The 22,115-nt window shown below is 42.4% G+C and overlaps 1 protein-coding gene across 4 annotated transcripts in view; it reads right to left on the bottom strand.

Moving 5' to 3' along the window:
• The window catches only part of abhd18 (abhydrolase domain containing 18), a 97,063-nt gene that overhangs the window by 19,752 nt on the left and 55,196 nt on the right, over positions 1-22,115 (bottom strand). For 3 of the 4 annotated variants that reach the window (XM_030061773.1, XM_030061772.1, XM_030061774.1), the window contains exons 11-12: positions 11,991-12,244; positions 10,813-10,949 (exon numbers count right to left, since the gene is read on the bottom strand). In XM_030061773.1, the coding sequence (XP_029917633.1) occupies positions 10,813-10,949; positions 11,991-12,244 (391 nt within the window). The remainder of the gene's footprint in view (positions 1-10,812; positions 10,950-11,990; positions 12,245-22,115) is intronic. The other variant, XR_003928827.1, reaches the window with a different exon arrangement.

Genomic DNA, 22,115 nt, shown 5'->3' with positions numbered 1-22,115 from the left:
TGGGGTCGGTTCGCAGGTACAGCTGAGTGTCGTCGGCATAGCAATGGAAGGAAATGCCGTGACGGCTGATGACACGACCCAGTGGCAGCATGTATAAAATGAAAAGCAGGATTTGAAGGCCAGATATTCAAAGGAGGACACATCAGGCAGAGACAGAGGAGACAGCTTGAGTGTGTCGCGGTAAATTACCACCAGGCCACCACCCCGGCCTTCATTTAATGTTGAGAAAACCTCAGGTTGGTGCAAGGTCTCAGTGAGGCACATCAGATCAATATCATTCTCAAGAATGTGATCATGGATCAGACTTGATTTATTTGACAGGGACTGGGCATTAAAAAGCTCAGTTTTGATGTGGGATGGGTCAGTAGACCTCTGAATGGGGTGGAGCAGGCTGGAATCCACCCCATGCCTTCCATGATGCACAGCATGAGGTGGTCTCGCGATATTCCCGGCGATATTCCTCACCACGGTGGCAGCGCTCTGATGACGTGTCCGCGATGCTACATAAAGAGTGACGGACCAGATGGACGAGACGGAGCCGGTGCTGGGAGGCTGGATGCAAACAAACCCTCTCCGCGACACACATATCGGAAGGCAAAAAGTAGTACGAGCAAGAAAATAGACACGACAGTGAGAGAGCGAGGCAGACGGCATGCCAACACGGGCGCCATCATGCATCATGATATATGTACAACAGTCCTAGTTTACAAATGAATATATGAGAATGTACATTTCGAAATGTAGGCTTAACAGTTTTGGCTTTCATTTAATTGTTTTGGCCTATAATGTTCACCCACTCCCAACAATTTTTTGTGCCATGAAATTACGCATCTGTGGCCAAAGGCAATTGGTTAATTAGTAGCATGTAAAAGGGCATGCAGGGTATATTAGTGATGGGAATTCCGGCTCTTTTTAGAGAACCGGCTCTTTTGGCTCGGCTCACTAAAAAGAGCCGGCTCTTTCGGCTCCCAAGCGGCTCTTCAGATTTTTTGTTGCTTAAATTAATTTATTACCAACAATAATGTAAAATTATGCGCAAAATGAATTACTAATGTAAAAAAACATGCGTTATTTTTTTATTTATATATGTTTATTATATAAATATGCCTTTATTTATTCACTCTACATAGTGCTACAAAACATATATTATAAAATACAAAAACAAACTTAACTATTTACAGTTGAATTGAATTGCTGTACACACTGCAGCAGCAGCAGACACACTTCACCTTAATATCAGGTTCAACTGCTTGTGTTTTTTCTTCCCATTGCACTGATGGGTGGACAGTTATCATGTGCCTGTGCAGGTTGTTAGTGGAGCCGGCTCGATAAGAGATTTTTTTCTTGCAGATTCTACACTCTGCCTTTGTATTGTCAATAAAACTGGGTCCAGATTTTACGCCTTTTCCTGCTGTCACTCATTTTCTTAACTCCACCTTTCCAGCGCGTTCGTGTTGTCTCTCCTGGCCCCTCGCTCTTTTTCTCTCTTGTCTCCCTCCCTCCTGTTCTCCTGTTCATGTTCGTGTGTGTGTGTGTAACTGCCAGTCCGGGGTGAAGCGCTCAGCGCAGACAGACGGCACCCCACATCTTGACCAATCACGTGCGGCTTTCGCAGAAAAAATAACCAATCGGCTCCCGAAAAAAAAAAAAAAAAACGGCTCCCAATCAGGAGCTGGCTCCCATTGTTCACTTCAAAGAGCCAGCTCTTAGAAAAACTGATCACGAGACTTCCGGTTGGGCCTCGAAGTGATGTAGACGCGCGTCACTGAGCTCCCCCATATTAACCTTTATTTTTTGTCAAGGAGCCAAAACTACATGATTTTGACAGATTAAGTGTCGAATAAGCAGAGTATACAACATTAGGTGGTGAAAACGTGAGTTTTTTATTCAACTTTACTACGACTTTTCGACGGAAAAAGATGCCGGACCTGAGGAGCGGTGCTAAAGCCCCAGAGCAAGCAGAGGACACGGACCCAGGCCAATCAGCTATACTTCATGCTATTACATCTTTGAAGGCTGAACTGCTGGCAAAAATTGACGAGAAAGCGGAGACCCAAAACGCCGAGATACGCAAACAAATAAGTATCGTTAAAGACGAAATGAAAGCGGCCATGGAGCATGCTAACGCTAGGGCTAACGCTCTTGAGCAACGCACCGCTAGCCTGGAAGTGGCGGCTAACAGTCACTCTGATACCATCACTGAACTGGAACAACAGGTGTCCCAGCTGAGGAAAGAAGTGGTGAGTCTCACGGCAAAAACCGAGGACCTAGAGGCGAGATCACGGAGATGCAACCTACGCATCTTCTGCATTAAAGAAAGACGTGAGGACGGCACTCGCCCAACTACATTTGTCGCTGAAGTATTACAGAAAGTGCTGAAGCTGGATAAACCGCCCGTCTTGGACAGAGCACATCGCACCCTCCAACAAGCTCCTGATGAAGGGCAGCAGCCAAGAGCCTTTGTGATTAAGTGTCACTACTATCAAGAGAAAGAAGCGATCCTGCGCCAATCACTTGCAGCACAAAATCTCATCTCTGAACACGGTGACAGGATTCGGATATTTCCTGACTATACACAGTCAGTGGCACGGCAGCGGGCTGCATTCAAGCAGGTGAGACAACTTCTGCAACGCTGTGAAGGAGTGAAGTACGGGTTGTGGTACCCGGCCAAGCTGAGGATTACATCGCGGGACGGAGTGCAGAGAAGCTTCACGGATCCAGTCAAAGCAGAAGCGTTTGTAAAAGAACTCTCGGGCACATAATCCAATAGAACTTTCGCCACTCGATGCTGAGATTGCCACAGCGACTTGAAGTAAAAAGCAGGTATGGCTGACTGGAGAGACATTGAATGTATTTAGGAAACACTGCTGCCAATATTGCTTCCTCTGCTGCCATCTAAACTGATATAATATGAGGACTTTCTTCACAGTGTATTAGATAGCATGTGATGGCCAGGATGTTGAGTACAGAGAACTTTATTATTATTATTATTTTAAGTTGTGGATGGAAACGTACATACAGTGTCATATTTTATTTTTTATTTAAGTCCCTGAGGCTGACACGGTTTTTAGGCCTTAGGAGTCAGTCTGGCTAACAGTAGAGACATTTAATTTAATTTTTTCAGGAAACACTGTGGCTGTTGCCGTCTATTCTATTTCATTGTATTTTCTAATTTCACATAATTGACTCCAGCTGTTATAGATAATACTTTGTCAGTGCTGTTCTGATGTTATGTCACACATTGATGTCAGGTTTCACAGTCAGTCTGATAATAAGCAATTCATTTGTGAATTCTCAATTTGTCCAATAAATATAGGCTTATATTCTATTTAGTTTAGCTTTACCTCCTGTAAATGCTGTGACTGACAACAGTGACACTGAATGGGTTCTCAAAACTGTTGCTGATTCTGTTTTCTCAACAAACAACTGGTTAGGACCACCAGGGATGGTCAGTATTCTTTACAGTGTTGTTTTAATGCGTAATATGACGGGATCAACCTGTTAGTAAGTGGTGAGTTTGCGAGCTTTTATACTGTAATACATATGTAGACTTTATTGTTTTATTTCAGATACACAGACTCAGACTCATACATACATACATCAGTTCACGGGCACACTATCACACACACACACACACATACACATATAGATATGAATACAGACACTTACGTACACATGGATCAGGTCTCCTTGACTCGAAATGTTACAGCTGTTAAGCTAAAATGTTGTTACATAAGGTTCTTATGGGGCCTCAGCCCCGATAGGTAAGATGTTGAACAGGTTACTTCATAATGGCTTAGAAGGGAGGGAGGGTGCAGCCTCTCAGTTGGGGAGAGGCCAGCAATTGGGGTTATATGTTACATTAGGGGTTCTTTATGCGTGTTTTGTTACTGTCCATTGTGGTCGCTGTGCCCCCCCCCCCCCCCCCCCCCCCCCATCCCAGCCCCAGGGAGATGTGGTTTCATTACCGGGCAAACCTTTCTAAACATCAGTCAGTTCCGTTCCGCCAGTCATGACTTGTACAGATGGAATGAGTAGAGCCACAACAAAATTTGTAAGCTGGAATGTTTTTAAGGAACTGTTTGGTTGCATCCCAGAGTCAGGCACACACCACTTAATATTGGGAGGAGATTTTAATACTGTCCTGCAACCCTCTCTCGACCGCTCTAAAATCCCAGCAGCCCCCCCCTCCAAATCTGCTCATACTATAGAGGCTTTTTGCCAGTTCAGTGGTGTGGTAGACTTATGGAGATTTAAAAATCCAACATTGAGAGAGTTTTCTTTTTTCTCTACTGCTCATCAGACTTATTCAAGAATTGATTTTTTCCTGGTAGACAAAAAAATGCTTCCACTTGTTAAATCATGTAGTTATGATAGTATAGTCATCTCAGACCACTCACCAGTCATCATGGAGCTTTGGCTCCAGAACAAGTTAGCCAGTCGGCGCAACTGGCGACTCAATCCTACACTTTTAGCAGAAAAGGACTTTGTAGACTTTATCTCGGCCCAGATTGATTTTTTCCTGGAAACTAACCAGTTGCCGGATACCAATACATTTACTTTATGGGAAAGACTAAAAGTATATTTGAGGGGCCATATAATAGAATACACAGCTCGACTAAACAAAAGCAGGTCAAAACGCTTCATAGAATTAACCACACTTATCCATGATGTGGATCAGCAATACTCTGACTCCCCATCAGCAGACCTCCGCAAGAAAAGGATTGCTTTGCAGACAGAGTTTGATCTTCTCGCCTCTAAACAGGCTGAAGAAAAATTTCTAAAATCAAGACAAACTCACTACGAACATGGAGAACGTGCGAGTAGGCTGCTTTCCCATCAGTTACGTCAATTTTCGGTTGCCAATTATATTACAGAAATACAAGCCACTGATGGCTCTATCAAATCAGACCCGAAAGATATAAACGATCAGTTTAAGCATTTTTACTCTTCCTTATATAGTTCTGATAGATGTCATGCAAACAATTTTGTAGAAAATCTGGACCTACCCATCCTAAGTGACGAAGACAAATCCAGTCTTGAAGAGCCAATATCTGATGCTGAAATTGGTCAAGCAATAAAATTAATGAAAAATAGAAAGGCGCCAGGCCCAGATGGATACCCAATTGAATTTTATAAGACCTTTGCCAATAAATTGACACCTCTCCTACATGCTGTCTATACAGAATCGCTTATACAAAATAAACTCCCTGTATCTATGACCCAGGCCACAATTTCTGTTCTGTCAAAAAAAGGCAAAGATCCAATCAAGTGTGAATCCTACCGACCGATCAGCTTACTTACATGCGACTATAAAATACTTACAAAAATACTCGCCCTACGATTAGAATCTGTTTTACCAACTATTGTGCACCCTGACCAGACGGGCTTCATAAGGGGGAGGCAGTTATATCATAACCTGCGCCGCCTCTTCAATATAGTGTATTCTGAACACTCAAGCCAACTCCCAGAGATAGTCATTTCACTGGACGCACACAAAGCTTTTGACCGAATTGAATATGGACACCTTTTTAAAACATTAAGCAAATTTGGATTTGGCCCAACTTTCACCTCTTGGATTCAAACACTGTACTCTATGCCACAGGCATCAATTAGGACCAATAATATCCATTCTGAGTATTTTACCCTTCAAAGGGGAACGAGGCAGGGCTGTCCGCTATCACCTCTCCTGTTCAATCTGGCCATTGAGCCACTGGCTATAGCTCTGCGACAAAACAATGAAATATTGGGAATTTATAGGGGGGGGCAAGTCCACAAAGTTTCATTATATGCGGACGACCTTTTGTTATTTTTATCAGACCCTGAAAATTCAATTCCTAAGTGCCTGGACATAATCTCCCAATTCAGTCTGGCTTCAGGTTATAAAACCAATTTAGCAAAGAGTGTATTATTCCCCATTAATAGTAAAGCATTGACAATGTCCCTTGATACATGTGAATTCAAAGTCGAAACCGGCCCCTTAACATATTTAGGAGTCAAGGTGACACGCAGCTATAAAGACCTGTTCAAACTGAATTTTAGACCAATTTTGGACCAAGCTAGGAAGGATACCAGTCGCTGGTCAACACTTCCATTATCTCTGGCCGGCCGCATTAATTCAATTAAGATGGTTACTCTTCCAAAGTTTCTATACCTATTCCAGACAGTTCCCATTTTCTTGCCGAAATCATATTTTAAAGAGCTAGATAAATATATTAGCACATTCATTTGGAATAAGACTATACCACGCGTACGCAAATCTGTCCTAGAGAAACGTAAAATAAACGGTGGTCTAGCGCTGCCAAACTTTTTATATTATTACTGGGCAGCCAACATTCATAAAGTGACTGTATGGTATAATACTTTTGTCAAAGGGGATGGTCCAAATTGGTCCCTCATGGAACAGCAGGCATGCTCACCAGTCTCCCTAGTATCTATATTATGTGGCCCGCTACCACTAGAGGTGGGTGCTCATACAGATAATCCTATCGTAAGAGGTACTCTACGTATTTGGACCCAACTTCGCAAACATTTTGGCCTCACACAAGCTTTGGTGTCAATGCCTTTCACTGCCAACCCCCTTTTTAAACCCTCCTTGCTAGATACAGCTTTTCAGACCTGGTTTGGGAAGGGACTTCGTTGTGTAGGGGACCTATTCATCAATGGACTGTTTGGCTCTTTTGATCAGTTTGTGAAAGAATACAACCTGGGAAAGTCCCACTTCTTTAGGTACCTCCAAATACGCAATTTTACTCGTACTTATTTTTCATCATTTCCGCACAAACCCCCGGCCAGCCCACTTGATGAATGTTTGAAACTTAAGCCTCACATACCAGGCTGTGTGTCTAAGTTATATAGTATTATCCAGGACATGGTAGACAATTCTCTCCACCATCTGAGAGAACGATGGGGAGAAGACCTGAACATTGAGCTCTCTGAGGAAACCTGGCAAAGTGTTATCAAAAGAATACACACATCCTCAATATGCGTCAGGCACGGATTGATTCAGTTTAGGATAGTCAACCGCCTGCACCTTTGTGGAGTCAGACTGGCCCAGATTTATCCTGGCACAGATCCAAACTGCATTAGATGTCACCAGGCCCCTGCCACTCTGGGACATATGTTTTGGACATGCCCAAAACTACACACATTCTGGTCAGAGATTTTCAACACATTTTCCTATATATGTAAAAAAAGAATTGATCCGGATCCAGTTATTTCAGTATTCGGGGTTACCCCTAGCAACAGTGGGCTATCCAAACATCATTCAGACTTAATGGCATTCTCAACATTACTAGCCCGCCGACTTATCTTATTTAACTGGCGATCCACCAATCCTCCATCCCATTCACGTTGGGTTCACGAGGTGATGGCATTTGTCAAGCTAGAAAAAATCAGATGCACGATTCAGGGATCGGTGAATAGGTTTCATAAGACTTGGCACGCCTTTTTAGGATATTTTACAAGGGAATTTGACGCGAACACTTTAGATCAGTAGCTCTCCACTTCTCTAGCCCACCCTCCCACCCCCACCCCGGCGACTACTTCCCTTTTTTTTTTTTTTTTTTTTGTTGCAGTCACCTGTGCGTGGGTTTGGTAGTGAGAATGTAACAAACTACTGAAAGAAACTTGTATGTACGTATGTGAAGTCTGTTTATATAGATGTTATGTTCGATACACACCAGATTTTTATTCCATGTAAGGTGTTCTGGCAATTGTGTCCTCTGGCTGCTTGTATGTTTTGTGTTTTTTTTTGTTTTTTTTTGGTCTGTTTGTTTTTGTTTTCCTTTTCTTTTTTCTTTTTGCTTATTCATGTTTTTGTTTTATGTCATTACATGTTATTGGAAATTCAATAAAAACAATTTGAAATAAAATAAAGAGCCAGCTCTTAGAGTCGGTTCGTTCGTGACCGACCCATCACTAGGGTATATAAACGATTCTGATTGACCTGAGTAAGTGTGAACATGGTATATCCTCCTGAGACCCGAGGAAAAAAGTGTCTTAAAATTTTAGAATTTCACAAACATATTTTATTTTAGATTTTACAGTACGTCAACTGTAGTGGATTTTAATGTAAAAAACAGATAATTTTAAATTTAAATAAAAAACCAATCAAATAACCACAGATAATCAATTACAGACAATCAATGCCATTAACAAGAAAATATATAATTTTAAAAGTAAAAACCAATAGCTAAACAATATTTGACTTCCTGTTTCTTTTTTCACTTCCTGTTTCGTTTTTCTGTAGCTGCCATTTTGGCTCAATAAAAAGTGGGTTTTTCTCTCATCCCACCTTATCACATGAGATATCATTGGAAAGGCCTGGATGCCCTCTGTACAGTACAGTGGTCCCTCGTTTATCGCGGGAGTTACGTTCTAAAAATAACCCGCAATAGGCGAAATCCGCGAAGTAGTCAGCTTTATTTTTTACAATTATTATAGATGTTTTAAGGCTGTAAAACCCCTCATTACACACTTTATGTACTTTTCTCAGACAGGCATTAACATTTTCTCACTTTTCTCTCTTGTTTAAACTCTCAAAGTTCAAACCTTCGTAGAAAATTAAGTCCAGTATTATAGAATGAACACATTCTGTACTGTACAGGAGACTGATTGACAATGGTCTATAGTCCCTTAGCCAATCAGGATGCAGAACACAATGCGTTGTAAAAAAAAAAAAAAAAAAAAAAAAAAAAAAACAAGCATGCAAAATTGCACAAAAAAAAATCTGCGAAACTGCGAGGCCGCGAAAGGTGAATCGCGTTATAGCGAGGGACAACTGTACACCAGGACTTGATAGGATAGCTCAAATGAGTAAAAGGATATAGACTATCAATTGATGTCCACTACAGAGAACATAATTGAATAGGCTGGGTCTCAGGAGGATATCTAGCCTTGCTAGAGGATATTGCAGCCCGTGCCCTGAGGAGAGAGTGCATATTCAGGGACGGACACAACATGTTCGAGGAAAATGATGGATGGTTTATCAGCCGTTTCCGTTTGCCAAGGTATGTGCTACTGCAACTATGTGATTCTCTGGAGCATCTAAATCACCCGACATGCCGTTCTCATCCGATACCTCATCAGGCGCAAGTCCTGTCCATCCTTGGTTTCCTGGCTACAGGTACATTTCAGAGAAAAATAGCAGACCGGGCTGGGATTTCACGACCCTCTCTAAACTGTGTCATCCCACGGGTATTAAATGGCATCCTAAGACTATTGCCTGAATATATCAAATTCCCATATGATGAAAATAATCAGACTGATGTGAAGAGGGGGTTCCATGGCATAGCTGGAATGCCAAATACAATTGGTGCAATAGACTGCACTCATGTGGGCCATTGGATGTGTTTGGATGCAGCCTGTGGCAAACTACTTTATACCCCTGAGAAGGTGTGCAAGATCAACCTGGCATGCTGTGTCCTCCACAATCTTGCAATGACCCATGGCATTCCTGTAAGACCCAGCGCAGAGCCACAAAACTATGCGCAAGAGGACGCACAGCCACATGTGGAACCTCCTGCCAGGGCTGCAATTCAGGCTCGTCATGAATTGATGCAGCGTCTTTAATGATGGTAAGTTACAATGCGTAATTTCAAAATGCAAACTGAATAAGTTCCGATTCTTCCTTCGGCTTTGTCTACATTTTCATGAAGTAAATTAAACACACAGCACTTCAATACACATATACATATTTATTGGCGTGGACATTCAATAATTGTTTCAGTGATTCGTTTATGTTATTTATGCCTGTCGCCATTTCCTTCACTGCATCCAGAAGAGCCAGCTGATTTTGACTTATGCCTGTTAATTAGGAACACACATAATTGCAAATATAACAGTACAATTACCTTGGGGTTTTCCTTGGATGTCAACACTTTCACCTTCATTTCGTGGACATATTCCATGAATGGATGTTTGTCCAATTATTGCTGCTAGTCTCTCATCCTGTGGCGTTAGATCAGGTGGACCTTGTACTCCACCAGTCTCCTTCTTTTTCTTCTGGTCTGTAATGTGTTTTTTGGCATCAACTTTTATGTCGAACCACTTTTTTTTCACCTGGGCCACAGTGCAGTTCTCCAGGGATACTACGTTGACAGCCTCAGTTATTGCAGTCCAAGCATCATTTTTTTTTTTTTTTACCATGGTCACCCCCGAGGAAATACTCTGGAAAAGTATTCCTTTTTTGGCTTCCACCTTGGACACAATTGTTCAAATTTCTGTGGTTGTAAAGTTCTTTTGTTTTTTGCCTCTTGGCACCATCGCTTCTAACAAACTGAAATTTACTACTTCTTTTCTCACGTAACCGCTTCCTTCATTCATGAATCAACTCTAGGCAAGCGGTTTCCTTATATGGAGAAACGGGGGCGTGGTGGTATGCTAATCACAAATTGCAAGCATGTGCCTGTCAGTTTAGAATGATTGTGATTCACAAACATACGCAAGGTGGTGAGAACAAAATTGGTCGGTACGCAGGTGTCATGAATCCCACAGTCATTTTGCGTACGCACTTATTTTGTGCGCAAAGTACGAACATTTCCACGCACATATTAGTGAATGTGGCCCACGAAGTTAACAAAATCATCATTACAACTTTTTGAATGAATGAGGCCCACGAAGTTAACAAAATCATCATTACAACTTTTTGTGACAGCAAAAGTAAGTTGATCAATACTTCTCCATAATATTTTTGTATGCCCTTTCTTAACACATCTTGGAAATGGTCTATAAGCACAAACAAGAAAATAAGATTTAATATGATGGCTGTACATATCTGTGTGTGTTTTCTGTGTGTGTAGTGATACTAACCAGAGAAGTTGGCCATATGTGTACATTCATCCATCACACCCTTCATGAAGCTTAGTGATTCTCTCTGCAATGATGGTCGACAACCCTTCACTGAATTTGCATTCTTATCGTGTAGTATATTGTTAGCCTGGAAGTGTCTAGGAGTAAACAAATTATAAGATTAGATGAAACTTAAATAATGACTGTGGGAAACTGGGTCATTATGTGTCTCATAAATACAGTCATAAACACGTACTGTATACAATGGACATTTCACAACTACAACATTCTAAGTAGGAATGTTTTACGGCTTGAAAGGCATTAAATAAATAAAACATTGCAGCATTGTGACAGTGTACAAAACCAACAGCAGTAGCAGTAAAATGTTTTAAAGGGATAGCTCGCATTTTTGGACATGGAAATTGTATAAAATCCTCTCCAGCAGTGTACTGCATGAAAAGGGATTTTTTTTTTTAACTTCAGGTTCCCCTGGGCAAAGTTCTGGTCCCCTGAAGTATTGAAATAGGTACTTTCTGGCTAGTTCGCTGGGGTCACAAAAATAAAAAACAAACAAAAAAAACCTTTCACAAAGTGAAAGCTGCAGTAGCCTCCTCCTCAATGTGCTCATTAACTATAGCACAACAAAAATGAAAGAGCAGCGAAGGCTTAAAACCTTTCAAAATCACTTTTCATCAAATGTCCTTTGCCAGAGTGATTTCCTTTTACCTTATTGATAACAAATTGTAGGTGGAAATCCAAACATGAAATACCTGACCAACTTTACATTTTGGCCACTAACTGCAGACCCTTACAATGCACAATTAAAAAAAAAAAAGTCTTCACTGGTTTTCTTGACGCAAATGCACACGACACATGCTGGTGTTATTTCCGACCAACTAAATTTTCTTGTGCATTTTGTCCAAAATATTTTTTTCACTGGTTCTAGACTTTTGATCCCATCCTCACCCATCTTCACTGGGTCAGGCAGAAATAACTGACATTTGGGCCAGTGGATGGTGATGTTTGCTTGAACACTATTATTTCCTGTTTGCAGCTATATTTGTGATCTGTTTCAAAAATATAGTAGCAACTACATGATAAAATAACTGTCCACTGTCATTTACTTTAATTTATTAATGTATTTATTTTTTATTTTGTAATTTATTTTAGATGTGAATTTCAATTTAAATTTTGATTACCTTGGTAGAGTGTCCAAGCTCCTGCCACTGCTGTTCATTGATGACAACAACTGATCTAGTCTGGATCCAGATGGGCACCTTACAGGACCTCCGCCAATTAACAGCCTCTGTTGAGCCTCAGTATCACCTCCAGCCCTGGAGTATGGGCCAGCTGATGCATTGTCAGCTTCATTCAGGCCCAAAATGCTCTCCATAGTGTCCCAACAACCCGGAGAGTTCTTGACAAGATCTTGACCCATCTTAAAGGAATCAGCCTGAGACAAAAGGCACAAAGACCATACAGATGATTGGGCTTTACATATTACTTACCTATCAAACTGGCATAAACAGTAGTTATACTAGGCAGTCTATTTCTTTTCTTTCTTTCTTTCTTTCTTTCTTTCTTTCTTTCTTTTTACATTTTCAACACCACAAGCACCCCACACAACCCTAATTAAGATAAGTGATTTGGAAAATGAATTAACAGATGAATGAAAATATAAATTGCCCAGCTGTACAATATAAGTCCATGCTCACAAATTTAACAACCGAGAGTTAAACAGGAAGCTGCGAGCAAGAAATGGCACCTGTGCACAAAGCAGCCACCACACGATAGAGAGTTTGTGCTTTGTGAACACAGGAGGACACACATGCTCTCAAATGTTAACTCTGCTCCTGAAGTTGAGCTGTGCTCTCACAAACTGACCTGACTTTTGGCAATCTGGGGGCAGAAACCAAGGAGGGCACTGACTGTTTGCTGCATTCCTATTGGTTGTTGGCAACATTCCTTGAACTTGACTAGTTGTATGAGTTGAGACTAAGGACTTATGGTAATATTAAACATGTTTGGTTTTATCAGTATGTCAAGACAAGAAAAAGACTGAGTCGAACTGAGTTTTATGATCACCTTACATCAAACAACCAAGATTCTAGCAACAATCTCATGATTTCATGCTGATACAGGAAATTTGTTTGTGACAGTGAAATCATTTTAAAAGTCGTTTGGTGTATGGCCAGCATGATTTGTTCTTGATGCAGGGTTTGGAAATCTAAGTAAACATGTACTTGTAACAGAGATGGTTAAAATTCTAAAATGAGATGTCAAACTTAAGCAGTTTACAGCAGGAAATTTTAAAATGCTAAAAATATGGTTTTTAATTTTGAGTTTGAGTAGCTGCGCAACTTTGGTATTTACAACAGATCTAATGGACAACAATACTGCAAGTCCATACAAAACTGCCCAACACCATGGAATGAATCCAGTTCAAAACATAACTGCATGTCCTTGTGAAACAATCTCTACAGCTTGACTTCTTGCTTGATATGACTGTTTATAGTGAACATGGCAATGACATGTACTGTTGCAAAACAGAACACTGAAGTCTTGTGGTGTGGATAACGAATACACTATATTACCAAAAGTATTCCCTCACCCATTCAAATGATCAGAATCAGGTGTCCTAATCACTTGGCCTGGCCACAGGTGTATAAAATCAAGCACTCAGGCATGCAGACTGTGAAACAAGACATTTGTGAAAGAATGGGCCGCTCTCAGGAGCTCAGTGAATTCCAGCGTGGAACTGTCATAGGATGCCACCTGTGCAACAAATCCAGTCGTGAAATTTCCTCGCTCCTAAATATTCCACAGTCAACTGTCAGCTCTATTATAACAAAATGGAAGCGTTTGGGAACAACAGCAACTCAGCCACAGAGTGGTAGGCCATGTAAAGTGACGGAGAAGGGTCAGCGGATGCTGAAGCGCATAGTGCAAAGAGGTCGCCGACTTTCTGCACAGTCAATTGCTACAGAGCTACAAACTTCATGTGACCTTCAGATTAGCCCAAGTACAGTACGCAGAGAGCTTCATGGAATGGGTTTCCATGGCCGAGCAGCTGCAGCCAAGCCACACATCACCAAGTGCAATGCAAAGCGTCGGATGCAATGGTGTAAAGCACGCCGCCACTGGCCTCTAGAGCAGTGGAGACGCGTTCTCTGGAGTGATGAATCACGCTTTTCCATCTGGCAATCTGATGGACGAGTCTGGGTTTGGAGGTTGCCAGGAGAACGGTACATTTCAGACTGCATTGTGCCGACTGTGAAATTTGGTGGAGGAGGAATTATGGTGTGGGGTTGTTTTTCAGGAGCTGGGCTTGGCCCCTTAGTTCCAGTGAAAGGAACTTTGAATGCTTCAGGATACCAAAGCATTTTGGACAATTCCATGCTCCCAACCTTGTGGGAACAGTTTGGAACGGGCCCCTTCCTCTTCCAACATGACTGTGCACCAGTGCACAAAGCAAGGTCCATAAAGACATGGATGACAGGATCTGGTGTGGATGAACTTGACTGGCCTGCACAGAGTCCTGACCTGAACCCGATAGAACACCTTTGGGATGAATTAGAGCGGAGACTGAGAGCCAGGCCTTCTCGACCAACATCAGTGTGTGACCTCACCAATGCGCTTTTGGAAGAATGGTCAAAAATTCCTATAAACACTCTCCTCAACCTTGTGGACAGTCTTCCCAGAAGAGTTGAAGCTGTAATAGCTGCAAAAGGTGGACCGACATCATATTGAACTCTATGGGTTAGGAATGGGATGGCACTTCAGTTCATAGTATGAGTAAAGGCAGGTGAGCGAATACTTTTGGTAATATAGTGTATGTTCAAGTGTTGGTGAAAGAAAACTATTGCTTCTTCTGTCGCACTAAAGTAATTTAGAGAAAAAAATGACTTGGTGTTGTTTACAAATGACAGTGTCCATCAACCTGCAAAGCAAATGACCAGTGCTGGGTAAATTACTAAAAAAAGTGATCAAGTAAAGTTACTCATTACTTTCTGAAAACTGTAATCATATTACTTTACTAATTATGCACTCTAAAAAGCAATTTGATTACTGATTACTTTTTTTTGCATTACTTTCTAAAACATAGATCCTACATACATAGCCTTTATCAGAAGGAGAATACAAGACTGAGTACTGATCTAATATTATTAATATTATTGCATATTAAATCATAATAGATACAATATATGAAAATCCCATCCTCAATCCCATCCACAATCCAGACCTCATGTTCATGAGGTCTGGAATGGCGCCGTACCTGCGGCAGCCTGTTGTAGCAGCTCCATGTGCTTGTGGCGTTTTTGTGTCTGTTTAAGTCTGTCTCTCGCATATTTTTACTCCTCTGCTTGAGGATATCTATTAACAAGATGATGGAGAACGAGAGGCTGGAAGTTTTGTTTCTGATCTTACTGATCCTTGGACTTTTTATGAATGGAAGCTGTGATTTACGCAACACCGGCACAGTGATTGTCAACACACGCGATCAGCTGATCGAATTGCAGCGATCTGTGCCTACTCTCCCTGGTGAGAGGCCCTCGATTCCTGAGGAGGAGATGGCGAGGGTGTCGAGCTGGTGTCAAACTGAAAGCCAAGAGAAGGAGGTTCAAACCGTGCATGCCAGCTGTTATTATGGGCAACGTGAGATCACTGACTAATAAAATTGATGAACTTGAAGCACTTGTGAAGACTCAGAGGGAGTATAGATAATGTAGCCTTATGTGCTTCAGTGAGACATGGTTGAATGAGAAGATACCCGACTCTAATGTCACAATCCCTGGCTTCCACACAGTGCGTGCAGACAGAGACACCAATGTGAGCGGTAAGAAGAAAGGAGGAGGGCTTGCCTTGCTCGTTAACTCCTGATGGTGCAATCCGGGACACATTACTGTCAAAGACTATTTCTGCAGTCCGAATATTGAACTGTGTGCTATCAGACTTCGTCCATACTATCTACCACGGGAGTTAACAAATGTCATTGTTGTCAGTGTTTACATCCCACCTTCGGCGAATGTGGAAGCGGCATGTGACGTCATTAACTCTGTCACTGCCGGACTACAGACTAAACATCCCGCTGCATTCATTGTAATCTCTGGCTAATTCAACCATGTCTCCTTGGCTACAACACTTCCCACCTTCCACCAGTTTGTTAAATGCACTACCAGAGAAAATAAGACTTTAGGGGCTCTATCTTTCACACTGCGCTACCCATTGCCACTACCTGCTACTAGCGCTGCACAATTAATCAAATTTTAATCATGATCACCATTTTGGCTGCCACGATTAAATGAGCCTGATCGTCGGCGATATTTACATTTAAAATGCGGGCTCTGCTGCATATCTAATCAAGCACTTTCTCAGCCAGTAGTCAGCCAACGAACGCATGGTTAAGGCTTCATTAAGCTGCATAAATAAAAAGCGTGCGCACCCTGCCGTGGCAAACTCAAATTACTCGGTGGACTGTTAAGAGTGAGTTATGTTGGGAGAGGCAGGTACAGCGGCCACTGGAGATGAGGAGCACCATGGTGAGGAGCGAGTGCCTCGAAAGGGATCCACATCCGTTGTCGGCAAGTGACATCAAACAAGAAAATGTTATATGTAAAGAGTGCAGCAGAGTTGTGTCTGCCCTGCGGGGTAACACAACTAATCTCTTCAACCACCTCAAAAAACATCACAGACACAAGTACGAGGAATGCATGAAGGCCAAAGCTAACGTTGCCTCACAAAATCCCTGTTCGTTTCCAGCGGCAACCCAGGCAACCATAACAGCGACCCTGCACCGGGCAACACCTTATGCATCTACCTCCCAAAGACACGCTGAAATAACAGACGCAATATCATTTTATTTAGCCAAAGACGTGTCCAATAAATACAGTGAGCAACGAGGGCTTCAGAAAAATGGTCAAAACACTGGACAAGAAATATGTGATCCACTCACGCAATTATTTCTCCAAAGTGGCATTACCTACACTGTATGAAAAATGTCGGCGGGAACTAGAGAGGGAAATCACAACTGTCCCGTTCTTTGCAACCATGACTGACCTATGGTCAAGCAGAACAATGGAGCCGTACCTGTCCTTGACAATTCACTACATTGACGGGGATATTCAAATGAAAAGTCGGTGCTTGCAGACGTCATTTTTCCCACAAGACCACACAGGAGAAGCTATAGCCCAGGGACTGCGGGAGGCAGTGGCTTCTTGGAGCCTGCATAAATTGCCCAGCTGTACAGACTAGTCTGCATCACAACAGAAAGTGGCTCTAATGTCGTCAAGGCAGCTTCTCTAAATAAATGGACGAGACTTCAGTGCTTTGGCCATAGGCTCCATCTAGCAATTGGTGAGTAGGACAAATAAAAAATACAATTTAAAAATGTACACGTAATTGAATTGTATGTAATCTGTCAGTGCTAACATAATGGAGTGAATGTCAGGGGATGAATTATATATAGGGCTCTCAAGTCTCACGCATTGGGCGTGAGACACACGCATTTCAACCCGTTCACACGCTCACACGCCACACCTTGGATTTCTCAACGCCCACCAAGTTGCGCCGCTATTTTTTATAACAGTGGTAGGGCCCTATAGTTCTCGCGATCACAGAATCGCAGATGAAATGCTGTTTTTCTGTGGAATATGAATGTATGTCTGGCAAAGGCAAAGAAGATTTCCAGACTACAGCAGCGCACTGACATAGATAGATAGATAGATTACTTTATTAATCCCCAAGGGGAAATTTAAAATGTCACAAGCAGCAGCAAAGGGAAGAAATACATGACAATGGAGAGAAAAACAACACAAATCATGGGACACAGAAGTAAAATACATAAAAACACAGTGATAGATTAAGACGCGACAGACACGTTAACACAACAAAAAGTAGACATAGGAGACACGGGAGAGAGAGCTGCTGTGACAGGCTGCTGCTCGCCACGGCGCTATATAGATTGTGTAACAAAGTGAAGAGTTGCCACTCCGGTCTATTTTCACTGGCTAACAGCAGCACACTGGCGAAGCTTGTCTATTCAGATAAACAGTATCACTTTGGCTTATTTTTCAACCTATGTTATCACATGCACACTACTGCTCATTCATTGGTAGCTGAATTGTTAAGTCTGTCTAATAAGTAATTTAACTTTTTAAAATAATAATAATAATTTAACATATTGTTAAATTTTTGGAGTCAAGCCCCCACGCCGCCACCACCAAAATCTCACTTTGAACTCAGTTCAAAACGTGAGAGCCCTGATATATATATATATATATATATATATATATATATATATATATATATATATATATATATATATATATATGTATGTATACAGTACAGGCCAAAAGTTTGGACACACCTTCTCATTCAATGCGTTTTCTTTATTTTCATGACTATTTACATTGTAGATTCTCACTGAAGGAATCAAAACTATGAATGAACACATGTGGAGTTACGTACTTAACAAAAAAAGGTGAAATAACTGAAAACATGTTTTATATTCTAGTTTCTTCAAAATAGCCACCCTTTGCTCTGATTACTGCTTTGCACATTCTTGGCATTCTCTCGATGAGCTTCAAGAGGTAGTCACCTGAAATGGTTTTCACTTCACACGTGTGCCTTATCAGGGTTAATTAGTGGAATTTCTTGCTTTATCAATGGGGTTGGGACCATCACTTGTGTTGTGCAGAAGTCAGGTTACTACACAGCCGATAGCCTTATTGGACAACTGTTAAAATTCATATTATGGCAAGAACCAATCAGCTAACTAAAGAAAAACGAGTGGCCATCATTACTTTAAGAAATGAAGGTCAGTCAGTCCGGAAAATTGCAAAAACTTTAAATGTGTCCCCAAGTGGAGTCGCAAAAACCATCAAGCACTACAACGAAACTGGCACACATGAGGACCGACCCAGGAAAGGAAGACCAAGAGTCACCTCTGCTTCTGAGGACAAGTTCATCTGAGTCACCAGCCTCAGAAATGGCAAGTTAACAGCAGCTCAGACCAGTGGAAATCTGTGCTTTGGTCTGATGAGTCCAAATTTGAGACCTTTGGTTCCAACCGCCGTGTCTTTGTGAGACGCAGAAAAGGTGAACGGATGGATTCCACATGCCTGGTTCCCACTGTGAAGTATGGAGGAGGAGGTGTAATGGTGTGGGGGTGTTTTGCTGGTGACACTGTTGGGGATTTCTTCAAAATTGAAGGCACACTGAACCAGCATGGCTACCACAGCATCCTGCAGCGACATGCCATCCCATCCGGTTTGCGTTTAGTTGGACCATCATTTATTTTTCAACAGGACAATGACCCCAAACACACCTCCAGGCTGTGTAAGGGCTATTTGACCAAGAAGGAGAGTGATGGAGTGCTGCGGCAGATGACCTGGCCTCCTCAGTCACCGGACCTGAACTCAATCGAGATGGTTTGGGGTGAGCTGGACCGCGGAGTGAAGGCAAAGGGGCCAACAAGTGCTAAACACCTCTGGGAACTCCTTCAAGACCGTTGGAAAAGCATTTCAGGTGACTACCTCTTGAAGCTCATCGAGAGAATGCCAAGAGTATGCAAAGCAGTAATCAGAGCAAAGGGTGGCTATTTTGAAGAAACTAGAATATAAAACATGTTTTCAGTTATTTCACCTTCTTTTGTTAAGTACATAACTCCACGTGTTCATTCATAGTTTTGATTCCTTCAGTTAGAATCTACAATGTAAATAGTCATGAAAATAAAGAAAACGCATTGAATGAGAAGGTGTGTCCAAACTTTTGGCCTGTACTGTATATATATGTATACACTACTCACAAAAAGTTAGGGATATTAGGCTTTCGGGTGAAATTTCAGGATGAACCTATAATGCATTATAACCTTTACAGGTGAACTTAATGTGACCTTCTGTAAACTTTTGAATGCACATGTCCAACTATTCAGTGTTTCAGTACCTTTTGCATAAGTTGCTGTTCTCTAACAAGGAGCTTAACGGCAAAATTCACAACAGGTGTTTGATCCATGAATCGACCAATAAATTTCCTGGTTCAATTAGAATTGGTATTTAAACAGTCCTCCTCATCATGCTGTTCACATTTTGACATCATGAGACCAAGACGACACCTCGCCATTGCGAGGCTTCAAACAGGATGTTCTCAGAAGTGGCCACTGAGCTTAGAGTGTCACAGAGTGTCATTAGCACGTTGCAACAGAGATACAGAGAGACTGGAAGAGTCACGGAAAGGCATAGAAGTGGACGTCCTTTGGCCACATCCCACACTGATGACTGCTTCATTGTGAACAGTGCCCTGTGGAACCAGATGATGACTGCCACTCAACTCCAGGCACGTTTAAGGGAGGTGAAGGCACCCAAGTGTCACTTCAGACCATTCGAAACCGTTTAAATCAGCATGGTCTGCGTGCTAGACGACCTGCACGGGTACCTGACCACACCACCAGGCACAGGTGTCATCGTCTTGCATGGGCCAGGGAGCATTTACGCTGGACGAGGGACCAGTGGGCCTCAGTGCTGTTCTCTGATGAAAGCCGATTCATGTTGAGCAGAAATGATGGCCGCCAACGATGTTGGAGACGTCAAGGAGAGCGCTATGCATCAGCCACTGCTGTCACCAGACGAGCCTTTGGTGGTGGTGGTGTTACTGTGTGGGCAGGTGTGTCTAGTCAGTACAGAACTGCCCTACACTTTGTGAATGGTACAGTGACAAGCCCATACTACCTGGATAACATCATTAATCCAGTCATTGTACCCCTGCATGAACAACACAGGCCAAATTTCATCTTCATGGACGACAATGCTCCAGCACATCGAGGTCGCATCATTAGGGAACGGCTGCTGGGGTACCTCAGATGGAGTGGCCTGCACTTTCTCCAGACCTGAATCCCATAGTAAACGTATGGGATCAGCTGAGTCGCTGTGTAGAGGCTCGTAACTCTGTACCCCGGAACCTCAATGACCTGAGGGCCGCCCTTCAAGAAGAGTGGGATGCCATGCCTCAGCAGACAATAAGTCAACTTGTGAACAGCATGATACGTCGTTGTCAAGCTGTAATTGATGCTCAAGGGCACATGACAAGTTATTGAGACATTGGCATTTTTTGTTGTGGTATACCCACCACTGTTGTTGGCTTTTGTTTCAATAAATTGTTTGAGATGAGGAAATCACCAGTGCATGCTTCTACTTAAATGCCCTACTTTCATGATATATCACTGTAGCGTGAACTTTTTACATTTTCTGTAAATTTCACCCGAAAGCCAAATATCCCTAACTTTTTGTGAGTAGTGTGTATATATATATATATATATATATATATACACTATATTGCCAAAAGTATTCGCTCGGCTGCCTTCACACACATATGAACATGAGTGACATCCCATTCTTAAACCATAGGATTTAATATGATGTGGGCCCATCCTTTGCAGCTATAACAGCTTCAACTCTTCTAGGAAGGCTTTCCACAAGGTTTAGGAGTGTGTTTATGGGAATTTTTGACCATTCTTCCAGAAGTGCATTTGTGAGGTCAAACACTGATGTTGGACAAGAAGGCCTGGCTCGCAGTCTCCGCTCTAATTCATCCCAAAGGTGTTCTCTCGGGTTGAGGTCAGAACTCTGTGCAGGCCAGTCAAGTTCTTCCACACCAAACTCGCTCATCGATGTCTTTATGGACCTTGCTTTGTGCACTGGTGCGCAGTCGTGTTGGAACAGGAAGGGCCATCTCCAAACTGTTCCCACAAAGTTGGGAGCATGAAATTGTCCAAAATGTCTTTGTATGCTGAAGCATTAAGAGTTCCTTTCACTGGAACTAAGGGGCCGAGCCCAAAGTCCGAAAAAACAAGCCCACACCATATCCCCCCTCCACCAAACTTTACACTTGGCACAATGCAGTCAGACAAGTACCGTTCTCTTGGCAACCACCAAACCCAGACTCGTCCATCAGATTGCCAGACGGAGAAGCATGACTCGTCACTGCAGAGAACGCGTCTCCACTGCTCTAGAGTCCAGTGGCGGTGTGCTTTACACCGCTGCATCCGATGCTTTGCATTGCACTTGGCGATGTAAGGCTTGGATGCAGCTGCTCGGCCATGGAAACCCATTCCATGAAGCTCTCTACGCACTGCTCTTGAGCTAATCTGAAGATCACATGAAGTTTGGAGGTCTGTAGCTATTGACTCTGCAGAAAGTTGGTGTCCTCTGCGCACTATGCGTCTCAGCATCCGCTGACCCCGCTCTGTGATTTTATGTGGCCTACCACTCTGTGGCTGAGTTGCTGTCGTTCCCAATCGCTTCTACTTTGTTATAGTACCACTAACAGTT

The sequence above is a fragment of the Myripristis murdjan genome, chromosome 10, assembly GCF_902150065.1.
Source record: "Myripristis murdjan chromosome 10, fMyrMur1.1, whole genome shotgun sequence".
Classification (NCBI taxonomy): Eukaryota; Metazoa; Chordata; class Actinopteri; order Holocentriformes; family Holocentridae; genus Myripristis; species Myripristis murdjan.
Note: the sequence above shows the minus strand (reverse complement) of the source record. Positions and strands in the feature narration are given on the sequence as shown.